The 15,969-nt window shown below is 60.1% G+C and overlaps 1 protein-coding gene across 4 annotated transcripts in view; it reads right to left on the reverse strand.

Annotated features, from left to right (window-relative positions):
* BRSK2 (BR serine/threonine kinase 2) overlaps positions 1 to 15,963 on the reverse strand; it is a 48,349-nt gene extending 32,386 nt beyond the window's left edge. For all 4 annotated transcript variants that reach the window (XM_012813343.2, XM_003802764.1, XM_012813341.1 and 1 more), the window contains exon 1: positions 15,829 to 15,963. In XM_012813343.2, the coding sequence (XP_012668797.1) occupies positions 15,829 to 15,922 (94 nt within the window). In that variant the 5' untranslated portion in view covers positions 15,923 to 15,963. The remainder of the gene's footprint in view (positions 1 to 15,828) is intronic.
* Between the last annotated feature and the right edge of the window lie 6 nt (positions 15,964 to 15,969).

Below are 15,969 nucleotides of genomic sequence, written 5' to 3' on the forward strand. Positions count from 1 at the left end.
AAAAAAAAAAAAAAAAAGAAGCTGAAGCAAAAGTTTCTGTCAGCACAGGCGCCAGGAGGTACAGGGGGATGCATCCCCCAGAGGATGGGCCCTGCTGCCATGTGGACGGGGCTATGCTGGGGGCCATCCTTACCTCCTCCCAGGGTCACCAGGAACTGCCCAACACTGATACTGAAACTGGGATGTGCCTAGTGCCAGGAGCACCTGAACCACAGGTGGTTCAAAGAAGTGGCTCTGGGTGGCCAGGATGTGGCACTGTGGCCCTGAGTCCTGCAGACCAGGATGGGGCCCAGGACAGGGGGCAGCACCAGACATCAAGTGGTTCCACGGGGGAGTCTTACATCTGTTGAGCCAAGTGAAATGTGCATTTGGACTCTTGCTGCAGAAGGCTTTGGGTTCCCCCCTCCACTCCATTTTATTATATTAATTTTTTATTTTACTGAAGTACTAGCTTGGGAACTTTTAAAAAAAACTCGTCCTTCACCACGGTGAGTTTGAGAAGCCCTGTTATAAATCTTCCAAATTGTTTGTGATTCATGACCACAGGTCATAAAATGCAAAGACAAGACCCAGAAGCACAGAGTGGCCATGCCAAGCAGGTCACAGCCCACAGGACCTGCCTCTGACCCTGAGAAGGCCCCCTATGTGCCTAATTTCTACCCTCCTTAGAGAGAAAGCTCCTAGTGCTCCGGGACCCCTGAGCTCCCTGGGGAAGTGACATCCCTGAGCCCCAAGATGGCAAAGACGTGCAGATGGAGGGGCAGGCTGGTCACTCCCCACTCCCCTCCTGCCTGACCTCTGGGAACATTGTGCGTTTAGAATTTAGAACAATAGAACAACGGCAACTGCAGGGCGTGATGTTTTTATCTGTGCAAATCTTTAGTTCATACATGAAATACCTGAATATCTTTAAATTTGAAGATAAATTCTTTTTAAAATAATAAGTGTTTTAGAACTCAAGAACAGACCAAGAAAATGCAGGTCTTGCTGAGCACCAGCAGCTTCTGCTACATGAAGCTGAGTCTGGTCCCTGCATGCAAGGCCTGTGTGGTCATCCAGATCGCACGGGACAAGCCCTGCCACCTCCTGCTCTTCTCAGGAGCCCCTCCTGGATGGGGTGAGAGGTGCTGCAGCCTCCTCTGGCTCCACACTCTCTCCCCTATGGGGCTGGGGACAGCAGGTAGGGCTGTGGCCAGCAGCAGGGGTGGGATTGGGGTAGACATCAGCCGAGCCCAGGGGCCACCAGACGGAGGAGCTGGCTGGCCAGGAAGATGGTGGCCACATGGTCCCAAGGCCCAGCCCCTGCAGTGCCATGCTCGGATTCCCTGGCCCAGCTGGCCCCTGTGTCCCCTATATACCCACAGCCCTCCAAGGCATCACCCCAGCCTGGCAGGGACAAGGGAGGTGCAGGTGCTCTGGGGGTAAACAGGGCCAGGACCGCTCCCTTGGGGGTGGCACAGCTCAGGGTTTGGCAAGGCACCCAAGGTGGCACTGCTGGCCCTAAGCCTCCCAGCAAGGCTGTGTCCCTTCACACGCTGGGACTGGAAGCAGCCAGGTGGGAAGTATTGGGGACCTCAGGCTCTGCAGGAAGGCCCGGTCTGGCCTGGAGGAGGTGTGACCAGTGCAGCTGGGGCCAACAGGTGGCTTGGGAGTGGACCAGCTGGGCATGGTGAAGTGAGGCCCCTCCCCCTCCCCATAGGCTGGGTGTCCCTAGGCCCCAGGGTGGTGTCCCTGCCATCAGTGGTCTGGCCAGGTGGCACTGAGGCAGAGCTATGCTCCCAATTGGGCTCATGGTGGGTGTCCAGGTTGGGGATATTGGCCCCTTTCCAATCTGCTTGACCCAGTGGTGAGGCTGGGAGGAGGAAAGCTCATCCCCTCATCAGCTTCCCACCCCCACTCTCCTGGAGGACTCCATTGGTCCCCACACCCTGAGCCTCAGGCTCTCCCTTCCCCTTTATGTCCCCCTCCCTACCAAGCCTCCATCTGTCACCATGGCAACAGGAAGAGCAAACAGTGGGGCCTTAACCTCAGCCTGAGACCATCCATCTCTTGCCCTCCATACAAAAGGTCACTGAAGCCCTGAGCCCTGCTCAGGACCCCAGGAGGACTAGCCCCTCACAGGCCCGCCTTGGCCCAAGGGTGATACCCAAACAGGTGACCAGCTCCAAGTCCCCTCATAGCTCCACTGCACTTCTGCCCCCAAGTAAGGTCCAGGGGACCACAGGGCCTGGCAACAACAAAAGTGACATTGGCCACCCACGCTTATCACCAGGGCCCAGGGCTGTGGTCCTGGCAGAACCAGCAACACGGCACTCCTGGTGCCTTCTCCCTCTGGACCCTGCAATGCTGTCACAACTCAGAGGCAGATGCCACAGTGAGCACCTCAGACGGGGAGCAGAGGGGCAGGACCCACCTAGGCTGTGCAGCGGACCACACAGCCAGCACCAGCCTCCACTCACAGCTCCTCCCTCTTCTGTGTCTTGAGCCACACATATGCCCCCCAACCTCCTACCCCAGGCTCCCCTTCTCGGCTGCTTCTCATAGCTGGGCTGCATGAATTACCAGGCTTGCCGAGTTCTGGTCCACGTGTACACATGCAGCCAGCCAGGGCAGACATGCTGACACCCCTGACTGTCCTGTGCCCTTCACGACCCCTCCCCCAGGCAGGCGGCATGGCTGCCTCCAGAGCACACCCGGTAAGTGGAATCACGTGGGGTGGGCACTGAGCAGCCACCGCCAAGGCAGACACATGTGCCTTAGCAGAACGGCAGGCTCTCCATATGTAAAAAAGCTCTGACCAGCTAACCGAAAACCTCACCACCATCCTGCTGTCTTTTAATGAGCCAGTGTCACGACCCAAGAGGCAATTCTCTGAAGAAACCCAGAAGACTCAACACCTGCCCAAGGAAGGCCCTACCTACCCTATCCAAAGCACACTATTGGGAGGAGACTCACTCCTACAGGTCAGCAAGCCCAGCTGAGGCAGCACCTGGCACAATTAAAGGGGCCAGCCAGCCAGGCACTGGGTCTGCAGGGTCTGCCCGGTGCAGCCTCATGACAGGGCTGGGGTGGATGCTGCTGGAGTCAGCACTGCAGCAGCAGCCTGAGGCGTCGCTCTACTGCCTGAGGATGGGCCCTGGGGGCTGTCAGGACCACACAGCCGCCCCTGCCACAAGCTCAGCCTCAATGACCCCTGGGCCTGGTGGCTGCAGCACAAACCCTCATCATACCTAGAGCCACAGCCTGTCCTCCCAGTGGCTGCCACCCTGGGGCCTGTCCTGTGCCCCTCTGCAGCAGCCTCAGATCTCCGGGCAGCTGAGGCTTCCTTCTGGGCTTGAGGCAAGAGGCATGATGTGGCAGGGGGGCAGAGCATGGGCCCAGGAACTGGATCTGCGGTTACAAGGGCCAGCAGGGACACCATGGTGGGTGCAGCTGGAGTCAGAGGCTGGGTCTGAGAGGGCTGGGGGGAAGGTGAGGTGGTGGAGGCGGCCCCTGAGGAGGGCCACAGGCACTGGCCACAGCAGAGGCTCGCAGGCTGGCCCCTCCCTCCTGCTGTGCACCTTCTGGCCCTGCCTCCAAGGCCCCAGGGACAGCAGCAGGGTCAATGTAGTGATGAAGCTGGGGAGGCCCCAGGAACCCGGTTGTCCACATGTAGGCACACATGCACACCAGCACACACAGCAGCATGCACACAGACACACATGCAGACATCCACACGCATACATACATGCACACATGCACACAGGGCATGTACACATGCACACAGAGCATGCACACATATACATACCAGTACACACCAGCCCAGGGCATGTACACATGCACACAGAGCATGTACACATACATGCAGGCCTTCACATGCACACATATACATACCAGTACACACCAGCCCACACAGCAGGCACACAGACCAGTACACACCAGCCCACACAGCAGGCACACAGACACACATCAGCACACACACACTAGCCCACACAGCAGCATATATACATACATGCACACACTGGCACACACATATACACATGCAGACCTGCACAAATACACATGAACAAACCAGTACGTACATACACCAGCCCACACAGCAGCACTCACACACACATACATGCACACACCAGCACACACAGCATCACTCACATACACATACATGCACACACTAGCCCACACCAGTATGGTACACAGACCTGCATAGGCAGACGCAAGCAGACACACACACATACAGGCCTATAAGCCCACTCACAGAGGCAGCGGACTCTGCAGATGGGCCCTGGGGGCTCCTGCCCAAGTGCATGGTGAGACCTGCTGTGCTCTCCCAGGGCCCCATGTCCCCTTGAAGAACAGCCAGCAGGGGCCATGCCAGACAGAGTTGGCTCACATCTGCCCTGTCTGATGAACTGGGGACTGGTGCCCCCATAGTGTGTGGCCCTGCACACTGCGTCCTGCTGTACCATGTAGGTCCTGCCAGAACTCGGGGACATCTACCACAAGCCAACAAAGACAGGAGGGCCTCAGGGCCCCAGGGACATCTTTGGCCCCATTGCTGGGGTAGTGACAACGACAACTGTGGAGTCGCACAGCTCAGCCTCCCTGGCCCGGGGCTCTGCCACCATCCTGAAGCTATGTCACTCCAGGGTAGCTGTTGTCACTCTGCAATTGGACACTCGTCTGGTCACTCCCAGTGGGAGAGGCTGGCAGAACCAAGCAGGAGGACCCTTGGGTCACAGGTACTGCATGGCAGGAGTGCAAGAAGATGTAAGGGCCCAGGGCCAGCAGGGCTCAAACTGCAGGTGGCAGAGTCTAGAGGGCTGGGGGTTGGGAGGTCCCACCAGGATCTGTGGGGAGCAGCATGTGAGGGATGCGACTCAGTTTACCTCCTAAGATGCTCTGGGTAGCCACCTGGATCCAGTGGCCCTGAGTTGTCTGGGGCCTCACAGCAGCCCTGACAGAGGCTGGCAGCCAGCACACTGCGGAGGAGGGTGGGGGACATGGGAACAGGACCCAGCTGAGGTCAAGAAAGCGAACAGCCACCGAAGGAAGCACTGTCTCAGGAGCCAGGGACAGTGACAGCTCTGGGTGGAGAGGCTGGTGGCGGCTAGGGCAACTGCTGAGGGCTGCAGACATGCAGGTCAGCTGGGGCCCATGTGTGGTGGCTTGGGCCACATCAGGAAGAAGCAAAGGCCAACAGCTGTGGGGCTGGGGCAGGAAAGGACCCAGCGGGAGTCTGCCCCCAGCTTTCAAGTCGAGTGAGGTCGGCATAGCAGAAGGTGCAACCCCCCAGCACGCAGTATCCCAGGCTGCAGCCCTGATCCCCATGGGTGGGAGAGCTGGGGTCCCAGGTAGTGCTGGCTGCTCCCCACCTGGCCAGGTCACTCCCCAGACCACCAGAGGGCTGTGTGCCCTGCCATGGTGCAGTGTGGATTAGGGACAGAGAGGTGCCCGTCATACAGTAATCTCTAGCAGGGTAAGAATAGAATCTGCTTAGTGTGCAGCAGGCAGAGCAGGTAGAGGCAGAGCTGCAGGCTCACACCCCCACTGCCTGCTCCTCCCAAATATAAGTGTCAGTCCCCAAGTACCCTGTAGTCCCAGAGCCAGTGGCCACACCAATGGCCAGGGCAGGATGTCCACCTCTGCCACCTCTGCCTTCAGGCTGGCATTCAGGGAGGGGCTGGGTACATGGGCTTCCTCAAGGCACCTTCCTCTCCCAACCTCTCCCTGGCACTGGGACAGGGGTGGGGGAGTGAGACACCAGGGTCCGTGTCCAGGGGGCTGCTAATGGTGAACTCCCACTCTCCAAAGAGGGGACACAATAGGACAGCAAGGTCAGCAGGAGGGGAGGCATTGGGGTGGGACACATGGGGGACCCAGGGATAGGACGGGACACACAGAAGCCAGCCCGGGGGCCAGGTGAAGAGAGGGCATGCCAGTGTCCAAGATGCCTAGGACCCTGTCCTCAGCCTCAGAGGCCAGACTTAGGTGCCGTGTGCCACCATGGCTTTCACTTAGTGGGGCTGGGCAGGGGACCCAGCTCTGGAAACTTCTATGTGGGCAGATGTGAATTCCGTTCCTCCCTTCGTTGGCCAAAGCAAATCTATCCCTGGTTTAAGCTACATTCTGACTTGGAAGAGTTGGGAGAGGGATGGAAGTGGGGGATGGAATATCTGTCCTAGCCCTGGGAACCTCCACCCTCCCAGGGACCAGGGCCTCCAGGAGGTGGGCACCTGAGCCTAGGGTATGAGAGGGGCCTGGTGCCTTGTGCTCCCCCCACCCCAATCTCTGATCCTCCAAGGGGCCAGTGCCCAGCACACAGGCTTCTGCCACCTGGTTCCAGCTTCCCTATGGGCACAGGTTGGCTTGTCCATCAGACACCCAGATACTTCTAGCAGGACACCTGCCCCAGAATACCCCCACCAGAACAGAGCCCATCACCCACCTGCCAGCATGGGGACCCCACTAGGGCTGTCATGAACACCAGGCGGGGCGAGAACAGGGTGTTCAGAGTTTACCCAATAGGTAGTAAGGAGCTCTGTCCGCCTGTTGGGGGTGTAAACTGCCTCCACAGCCAGCTCCAACCCACTAGGTCCCATCTGCGCTGCCCAGCCTTGAGCCTGGGGCTCCCACAGTCCAGGATCCCACTCCAGTGGGGCGGCCAGGGACTACCCACAATGACTGAGAGCCAAGTTGTGGCTGGTAGACTCCTTGACCTTCCTGCCTCCCAAGAGACACAGCTAGACTCTAACCTCCCGTCCAGCAGATGCAGCCCGAGGGTGCAGTGGGATAGGTGTGTGCACAAGCCCCCGAGGTCAGAGGTCCTGTAGTGTGGAGTGGACTCTCAGCACCCCACAGGTCAGGGGTTGGGGACCCTCTGAGCCCTCCCTGGGAGCATGATGCCTGCCATGTCCACACTAGGGCCATTTGCAGATGTCCTCAGCCATTCTGGCATCTGTGAGAGGACATTCTCTGTGCTACTTATGATTAATACCAAATCCCTGGGGATTGGGGCTTAGGGTCAACTAGCCCCAGTCTGAGCCCTCTGCTTCAGCACCCTCCCACCCTGACCCATCTGTCCTGCTCAGCCCCCATGGGGACCAAGCCCTGGAGGCCTGTGCCCTACCCAACACCTCATGTTTGGAAGGAGACCCCTGACCCTGGTGAGCCAGGGTCATGGGAAGACCTGGACATGAGTCTTGCCCCTCCTCCAGTGCCTGAGGCTTGTGGGTTGCAGGGGTCCCCAGAGGACCCTCAGGCACACGTACCCCAACACACACAGGGCCCTCTGGAGCCTGGCTCCAGGCCAACCCTGCCTCAACCAAGCCCATCCAGCCCATAGCCACTTCCTGCCCTGGGCCACAGGGCTCTGAAAGAAGGGGCTCCCATGCTGCTCCATCCTGCACTGTGGCTCCCGCACCAAGCACCAGGGCTGCTCCCAGGTCGCCTAGTGAGCCCTGTGGGAGCCACACCCTCAGGGAGACCCCTCAGCTCTGTGGGTCCCCAGGAATCCTTGCCTCAAGTGCCAGCAGTGCTGGGTGACTGGCCCTGCAAGCAGACCAGGAGTCCCACGGCATAGGTCTGGGAACCCGCCCGACGCCCAGGCCCACATGTAGCTCTATCTAGGCCAGTGAGGACCCAGAGACACCGTGCCTCTGCCTGGGAGGCACACATGGGGCTTCATTCAGCACGGCCTGCTGGACAGCTCTCCAGGCCACCCCTGTCGCAAGGCGCGAGGCCTTTCTCTCCTCTCCTCTTTCTGGAGGCCAGCGAGTCCTCCCCATGCATCCCCCACCCAGAGGACACAGCAGAGATGGGGCACCTCAGGGCTTGATGCAGCTTTCTCTGGAGACGTTAGGTGGGCAGGGGCAGCCAGCCCTCTGTGCCAAGTGTCCCCATGTGCCAGGGGCACACCCACAGGCGGGGCCCAGCTGCACAAGCTGGGAGGATGACGTGCCCCAGACTGCTCCCCTGGAGGCTGTGCAGGGAAGGGGCAGCACACTGTGAGCCCAGCTGGGGCCTTGGCAGCCGGACAGCCAAGGAGGCCCTGCACCCCCTGCTCATAAATGACATATAAGTCACATGCTGAGACCACAGACAGGAGCCGGACTACAAGAAGGCCCAGGGGTGGCAGCCCTGCTCAGCCTCTGCTTCATCCTCCTGCCTCTCTCATGTGCCCCAGGTGGGGGCCTTGGGCACTAATGCAGAAGTGACCCTGTGTGAGGCCAGGCTAGAGGGAGAACCAGGAGGGCAGGCGCACAGCCCAGAGTCCTGCAGAAGCCTATGCTGGGGAAGGTGACGCTGCAGGTGCTGCAGCCCAGAGCAGCAGGATGGCTCTCTCAGAGCGTAGCTGCCATCCACCCACACTGTGGGCCCTGGCCCGCCCAGTGTGCTCTGCCCTCCCTGGGCCAGCCCCACAGGATGAGTGGAACAGCCACACCTCCCACCTGGGATCTACCCTGCTGAGGCTGCACCTATGTGTGTGTGACCCTGGAGAACATTTCAGGATGTGTGGGCCACTGTCCCCAAGCAGCACCATGCCTGGCTTGGCGCTGGCAGTATTGGGTACCCATGGGTGATGTATGGACTGAAGACCACCCCGAAGCAGAGCCTAGGGCCCCGCTAGCCACTGGGCACCTGACAGAGAGACCAGCCAGCAGCAGAGGTCCAGGCTCAAACAACACTCCTCTAAAGTTAAACTTCCAGTGTCCAGCTGGACTTCTGATTTTAGAAATGAGTGTTCATTTCTCAGGGTTTTCAAGAGTGTGTGTTTCAGACATGCATAGGCTGAGGCTGGGGGTGCTCCCAGATCTAGGCTACTTGCCTCTACTTCTGAGTCTGAAAGTGCTGCAGTCCACAGTCCACCCTGGTGCCCATATTCCCATAGCAGCCTCAATCCTAGCAGAGTCACAGGAACCCCCACCCCTGCCCCCAGCCTCACAGACAAAGGAAGCTGTGGCAGGATGACAGTAGGAAAATACAGTCAGGCCTGTGCCTGACCCATGCCCCTGCACCCTGAGTGTCCCCCACAACTGCCAGGCAAAAGGCAGGGCAGGGCAGGAGGTCAGCAGGACATAGGTAGGCCAGGGATGTGTCCTAGTCACCTCACCACAGCAGCAGATGGCAAAGGGTCAGGGATGGGACAAAGGGTCTCATCAGTTCAGAGCCTGCAGGTGGAACAGCCACCAATTTGAGCCCTGAGGACACCTGCTGTGGTGTCCCAGCAAGGCACAGCTGCTTAGCCCAACTCTCTACACCGTGGCTCTCTGCCCACCAACCCCAAAATGAGAACAGCACAACAAGCCCATCAGCTGAGTGATGAGCAGATGTGGTGACTCCGTCCAGCCTCACTCTACACACTCACAGGCACCCTGGTGCACATTCCACCCAGCCATCCTCGGCCCTGCCCCAGGCTCAGCCTGTGTAAGCACAATCTCCCTGCACCACACCTCTGACCCCCACAGAGCCACTTCACAGACAGGGAAACTGAGGCCCACCTGCCTCTAGTCTGGGCTTTCAGGCAGATACCCCGACGGCAGCACTACCTGGGGGGCTCTACACACAAGCTGGCACAGACCCACAGACAGTCACGCATGCTCCCCGGCTCTGGCCCGGGATGGGGGATTCTACCCAGATCCCACTGGCTGGAGATGCCATTCTTGTAGCCCTTACAAACCGCATGTGGGAGGACTGAAGACCCCAGATGGCACAGGCCAAGGGCAGCTGTGAGGTACACCAGGGACCTTGTCCTGCCCCAGGTTCAGAAGAGGCTTTGCCCTGGATGCCCACGTGTGGAGAGGGCTGCAGGATTCGGGCTCTGTGGTACCCCATGTACCTCATGGTGTCCATCAGGAACCCCCAGGCTACATCCAATGGGGATCGTGGGGCTGGGGGCTCCTGGTGCTGCACCAATAGGCTGCAGCTCACCACCTGGGGAGGGGGCTTCACCTGCTGTTGCAGATGCAGGCTCCAACTGTCCCTGCCCACCTGACCGCCACCTCCCACTTGGGGCCAGGGTCCCCACCTAAGGGCTGCCCAGAAAGAAGCTGAGTAGTCCTCACTGGCCTCTGAATAAACTTAAGAGCATGAAGAACCAGCCCAGGGGCCACCTGCCCAGCACCACCTGGCCAGGAGCAGCACCAGTGCTGCTCAGGAAAGACAGAAGCCCCAGAGTGGTGAGACCTCTGGCCACCCTGCCCAGGCACCCCTCTCCCTGAAGCACCCCAAGACCATGGGGCCTTGGAGCCAGCATTGTGAGGCTCGAGCTTCCGTGGTCCTGTGGCTCCAGCTGGCAGCCCCACCACCACCCAGGCCCCTCCTGATCCTGTGTCTAAGCAAGGGGCTGCCCAGTAGCTATGGAGTCAGCTGGGGGCTCCCAGGCCAAGCTGTCTCTCAGGGGCCACACTTCTGACCAGGCAGCACTCCCCACTCCCAACCCCATAAACCCCACCTTCAGCTCTGAGCCTCACCCATGCAGGTGTTGCCCAAGATGCTCTCCAGGTCTGGGCCCAGCAGAGTGAGTGGACGGCACCAAAAGTGCCCTGGGGGCATCCCAGCCAGCCCACAGCCACAAGGACCCAGAGCTGTCCACTCTCCCTCTGCCAAGCCCACAGAATGACATGGCCACTGGGGATGGTGGCTCTATTCTCACAGGCCAACACTTCCTGGGCAGATGGGACCCAGCTGGGTACCAAGGGCAGTGTCTGGCTGGACGAACTAATGTCTGTGACCCTCGAAATCTGCCTGGGAGAAATCACCAACCAGGGCTCAGGGGAACCCAGGCTGAGCCACGTCCCTGAGCTGTGGGGCTGAACACGGAAAGAACCTGTGAAATGGAGGTACCCAGGAAAAGGGGGAGCCCCTTGAAAGCGCCATCCTTCAGATGGGGCCCCCACAACACTGGCCCCTCAGAGGCAGTGGAAGAAGGCCTGGACTGAGCGGGCTGGGCCCTGCAAGGCAGCCGGCCGGGCACAATCCCTGCTTTGTCCCTACATCCTAGCCTCCATCTCATCAGAGTGCCAGGCAGCTGGCGCAGCAACCCTGGGGCAAGGCCTGGGGGAGGCCTGAGGGCAGCTTGGCCACCTCAGCCCACCCACCCTGTGCAAACCCCCCCCACCCCCCACGTGATGTGGCCTGACATCAGATGTCCCCCCAGGGTACAGTGGCCCTGGAACTGAGGAGGGTTGGTCAATGCACCATTGGCTTCCTGCAAGGTGCAGGCAGCATGGAAAGCCACCCACCCAGGGGAGGCCAGAGGGCCCCTCCCACGCAGCCCCAGTGGCCAGCTTGCTATCCGCCTGCCTGACGTGGTTTCTAGTTGCTAGGGCCTCACAGAAGCTCAAGAGAGACCTGATTCTCACAGACAAGGGGCCCCAGGGCCACAGTCCCTCACTCCTGATGGCCAGAACCCAGGCAGGGGTTCCAGAGCTCCCTAGCCCCAACACAGACCTGTGCCATTAAGCTCCAAGGTGCTACAGGGGCCTGAGGGGCCAGCACAGCCCCACACAGTGGGTACTAGAGGCCGCACTGGGTGGCTGGCCAATCTCCTCTCTGGGAGCTGGCGCCTGTTGTGGTGTTGGCTGCAGAGGCTCAGCCGCCCTCTATACCAGGGCCAGTGGGTGGCAGAGAGGGTAGTTCCTGACTGCTCCTCCCCAGTGCCAGCCGCAGGCTTCCTGAAAAGGGATGGCAGCAGACAGGGTGGCCCAGCTGACTCAGGCCATTCCCAGCATCCAGCCCTGGGAAGGACTAGCTGTCTGATATAAGGCAAATGGGACTGAGAATGAGGAGAGTGCGGCCCCAGACGCCCTGGGGTCACACCATAGCAACACTACGAGTGAAGACCAGGAAAAATCACCAGGGGACTGGGTGTATGCGCTCAGGTCCACACAATCCTACAGGGGCTGGGGAGGGGACACGGGGGTCAACACACACCAACCAGAGGAAGGACTAAGACACCCCTGGCCACCTTGAACAGCCAGGGACGGGGCAGGACCCAAAGCCCCTTGGAGCCGCAGACCTACATGCAAGGCACAGTCCATAGTGGGTGGCTCCAGCTGGAGCCCAGTGAGGATCTGCCAGAAACAGGGATGGAAGCCTAGCCTCAGCTGCCCATCACAGTGGGTACAGCGCTCTGTCTCCACCTGAGCTCCCTGGCAGTTCTGGACTTGACTCTCCACGTTGGTGCCAGCAGGGCAGAGACAAGCCACAGATGACACTGGAAGGCCCTCCCCACACAGCTTGCACCTGTTGGGGGTCCTGGGGGACACCCTAGACCCAACACCTGCATGTCGAGGAAACCCACAGTACAGAAGAGCCTGGGCAGGGCCCACGCATGGTCAGCATGGGCAGGGCTGGCTGTGTCCTCTGCCCAGGGTGCCTCCAGCACAGCCCCCACATGGAACCAATGGCAGGCAGGGAGATGGGTGTGAAAGCTGAGGTGGCACAGGACCATAGGGACCCCTGGGGCCTGTCCTTTCAGGCGTGCCTCCCTCACCATTCAAGAGCCCCCATGCCCAGGGGCTCTGACAGAATAGTCCACCAAAGGCCAGGTCCTAGCCTGGAAGGGGGGCTGCTCCCTAGACAGTCTGTAAGGTAGAGAGAAGGCTGGGGTTATGTCTCGGAGCATAAAGGGAGGCCACATGGGCCTTCCCAATGACTTCATGGGGCCCAGGGTCCTCTGAAGGCCAAGCCAGGGCTGGGAAGACAAGCAGGCATGAGGACCAGAACTCTGTGCTGGCCTCCTGAGGTGCTACAGTTTTGGAAATCAGTCTGTGCTGGCCGTGGGCTTAAGCCCACCCCAAGTAGCTGTTGCTCAAGACACAGCACCAAGTGCTAGGACTTGGTTTCCTCATCCACAAGAGCCTAGGCAGGTGAGCCACGGGGCAGCCCTGCCAGGAAAGCCCTGCACCAGCCACCTCCTTTCTGCCCAGTGGATCAAGGGTTCCTGAGGGCCCCATATCTCCCCATGAACACAATTCCAGAATAGCCTGAGGGTCTACATCCCCCATCTCCTTCCACAGGGTCCTCTCGGACCCCATGGGCTGAGCTCTGGTTTGGAGGGAGGTGCCCTGCTCCATTTACCAATGAGAAGGAGGGATGAGGCCACAGGATTACGTGGCACTCTGTCCTGGAACTGCACAGGCCTAGACTTGAAGTGTCTCATACATATCCTTACCCTCCAGCCTCCAAGGTTGCCCTCAGTGGCAAAGACTCTGTCCCACCTCTGCCACACTGAGGATGGGGGCTGAGTGAGCACTTCTCAGATCAAGGGAAAAGCCCAGGCACTGCCCCACCCAGCATCACCTGCCCCAGCAGTGAGGAGGCTTCCCAAGGCTGCTGTGCCTCACTGGTGCCTGGGCTTGGGCACTTGGGCAATCAGAGGTAATACCCAAGGCCGCAAAAGGTAGCCGTGCAGAGGACACACTTGGGCAGCCCTGTTCAGAAAGTCACAGAGGACTGGCAAGTACAATAGGGTGGACTAGATGCTGCAATACCAGAAAGGGGGGTCTGCTGTGCCCCACAGGGCAGCTACACCTGCCACATCTCCCAATAGCAATATTTTGAGATAGATCCATGGCCTACCTCGGGTCAGCTGGGCCAAAAGGCTCCTACTACAACAGGAAGCTCACTGCCACTGGACCACCTCCCTTTCCATGGCCACTTCAAGGGGAATAGCTCTCATTTCAAAGGACTTGAGCAGAGAGAAAGTGAAGAACCAGCAGGGCTGAAATGAACAAGGCCAGCCACAGACTAGAAGTGGGCTGGAACTAAAGTTCACAACCACTAGCCACACTAGGACCTGGGTCCCAGCAGGAGGAATGTGCTCTGCGGCAGGGCTGGAGTGTGTGGGGCATCGGTGTAAGCCCGTCTCCTTCTTTGCCTTGGCATATAGCAACTCTCCAAACAGTGCACATCTGGGGCCCCACATCCACCGAACTCCAGAGAACCCTTCATCCGCAGGGACAGGAAGATGAATGTCAGTGGACAGCCTTGGCCTGGGCCTTCCTGGGCAAGACAATTGTACTTTGACGATCAGAACACAGAGAGGGGACAACTTCCAGGTGCTTGGGCAGGAGTTTGAGCTCCACTCCACTCAGAGTGTTTCTAAATATCACACTATAACTCCTTGTTGATACACACACAGGCACATCCTTTTTGTATTCATTATGTTAATTATAGTGGAAACCTCCCTTAATTAACTGCATGATAGTCTAACTCAAGAAGAGTGCAGAGACCAGCCCCTGCTCACCGAGACTGCTCTTAGCCTGCACATAATTCATTGTTGTCATCGCTCACATGCTGATGTTTCCTTATAACAACATTTTATTGGCACAATAATTAGATTATTTCACTGCCTCCTGCACTGTGGTTGGCCCCTTATTTCACCAAGGATCCTACAGACTTTCGTAGCTCCCACCAGAAAACTAGCACATTTTGAACTCAGGTGAACATCAGCTGTCTGCTGCCTCTTCTTCAAACCTGGGTCGTCCCCATTGCCCACAGTGCCACACAGTGGCCAGGGTCCAGTCAGTGCCTGGGCAGTTGGAAGGGGGGCAGCCTGCTCAGGGCAAAGCAGTGCCCCAGCCCCCAGCAGATGCTTTGCTGTTTCTGCCTGAGTTACATCACGGCCAGCCGCTGCCCTCCCCCAGAGCCCAGCCTGGCCCACTTTCCTTCTTAAACACCACCTCCCAGTTCTGCTTCTCTGTGGCTCTGGGGGGCTTGCCGAGGGTCTCCTGAGCCCACTACACCATTACAGCCTCCTCCTTTCTGCTACTCCCCTGCCTGCCCCGGGTCTAAGGAACTTCTCAGAAAGGAAGGAAAAGCAGACAGTGCAAACTGGACCTCCAGGACACCAAGACGCAGGCCAGTCCTGAGAGAAGAAAGAAAATGGCTGAGGCCCAGCCGCCACAAAGACACTCTGTGAACGCGCCTGGCTGGCCAGATGAGGGGGCTGGCCAGGCCCAGCCAGGCTGGGCAAAGTTGGTCAAATGCAAGGGGAGCCGTGGCCACTGCTGGCCTGGGTTGGGCCTTGCAAGGACCTAGCCTGCTGCCTGGAAAGACAGCTAGGACCAGCTGGGAAGACCCTCCTCTCAGTGAGTCTAGGGTCTCTTCCTCTGCCAGGCCCAGAGCGCAGTCTCAGCACCAGTTGGCCTCACCCTCCCCTGGGGCAGTGCAGGGGCAGAGTCACAGGCTGCGGAGCTTAGGACAGCGGAGGACAGGAAGGCGCTGTCCAGCCTTCTGACAGATTCTTGCACTCTCCCACCTCTGTCATGGAGGGAGGTCGGGGCCTGGCCAGGGGGGCTCAAGAGGCCGCTTCACGGAGGTGGGGGTCTCGGGCCGGGGCGCGCGGCCCGGGGCGCAGCTGCTCGGGCAGCACGCCTATAAGCACGGCCGCGGCAGACGGCAGATGGGAGCCCGCTCGGCCCCCTCCTCCGCACAATAGGCCCGTAGCTCCGGCGCACAATGCGGCCCGGGTCGCGCACCTGCACTAGGAGCCCAGGGGCGCTGCCCAGGCCCGGCACGGGCGCCCCCGTCCGCCTGCGAGTCCCGGTCCGCTCCGCGTGTCCTTGGGCCGCGCCCGGCCGACCGCAGCCGCGCAGCCTGCGGGGGCTCCGCGGCGCGGACCGGGCCGCACCGGCGGACGGGGCGCACCGGCGGACGGGGGCGCACCGGCCGCCCATTGTTCGTGGCCACCAGGGCCGGAGACAGAGCCGGCCTGCAGCATCTCGCCTCCCTCCAGGCCTCCGCCCGGAGCTCAGTCAGCACGGCCTCCCCAGCGGCAGCGCGCCCGTCCGCCCGCGCCCCTGGTGCCCCGGTCTCCCACCCCGGCCCCGCCCGCCGCGCACGCACCTGTCTGCCCCTTCCCCAGTGTCTTCTCCAGCCGGTAGGGCCCCACATACTGCGCGTGCTGCGCCCCGCCGCCGTCCTTCCCCGTCGATGTCATCTCTCCCGGCCCGGCGCCGGCCAGTGGGCGCCCGGGCGCGCGGGCAG

The sequence above is a fragment of the Otolemur garnettii genome, unplaced genomic scaffold (assembly GCF_000181295.1).
Source record: "Otolemur garnettii isolate 467f Iridium unplaced genomic scaffold, OtoGar3 scaffold00260, whole genome shotgun sequence".
NCBI lineage: Eukaryota > Metazoa > Chordata > Mammalia > Primates > Galagidae > Otolemur > Otolemur garnettii.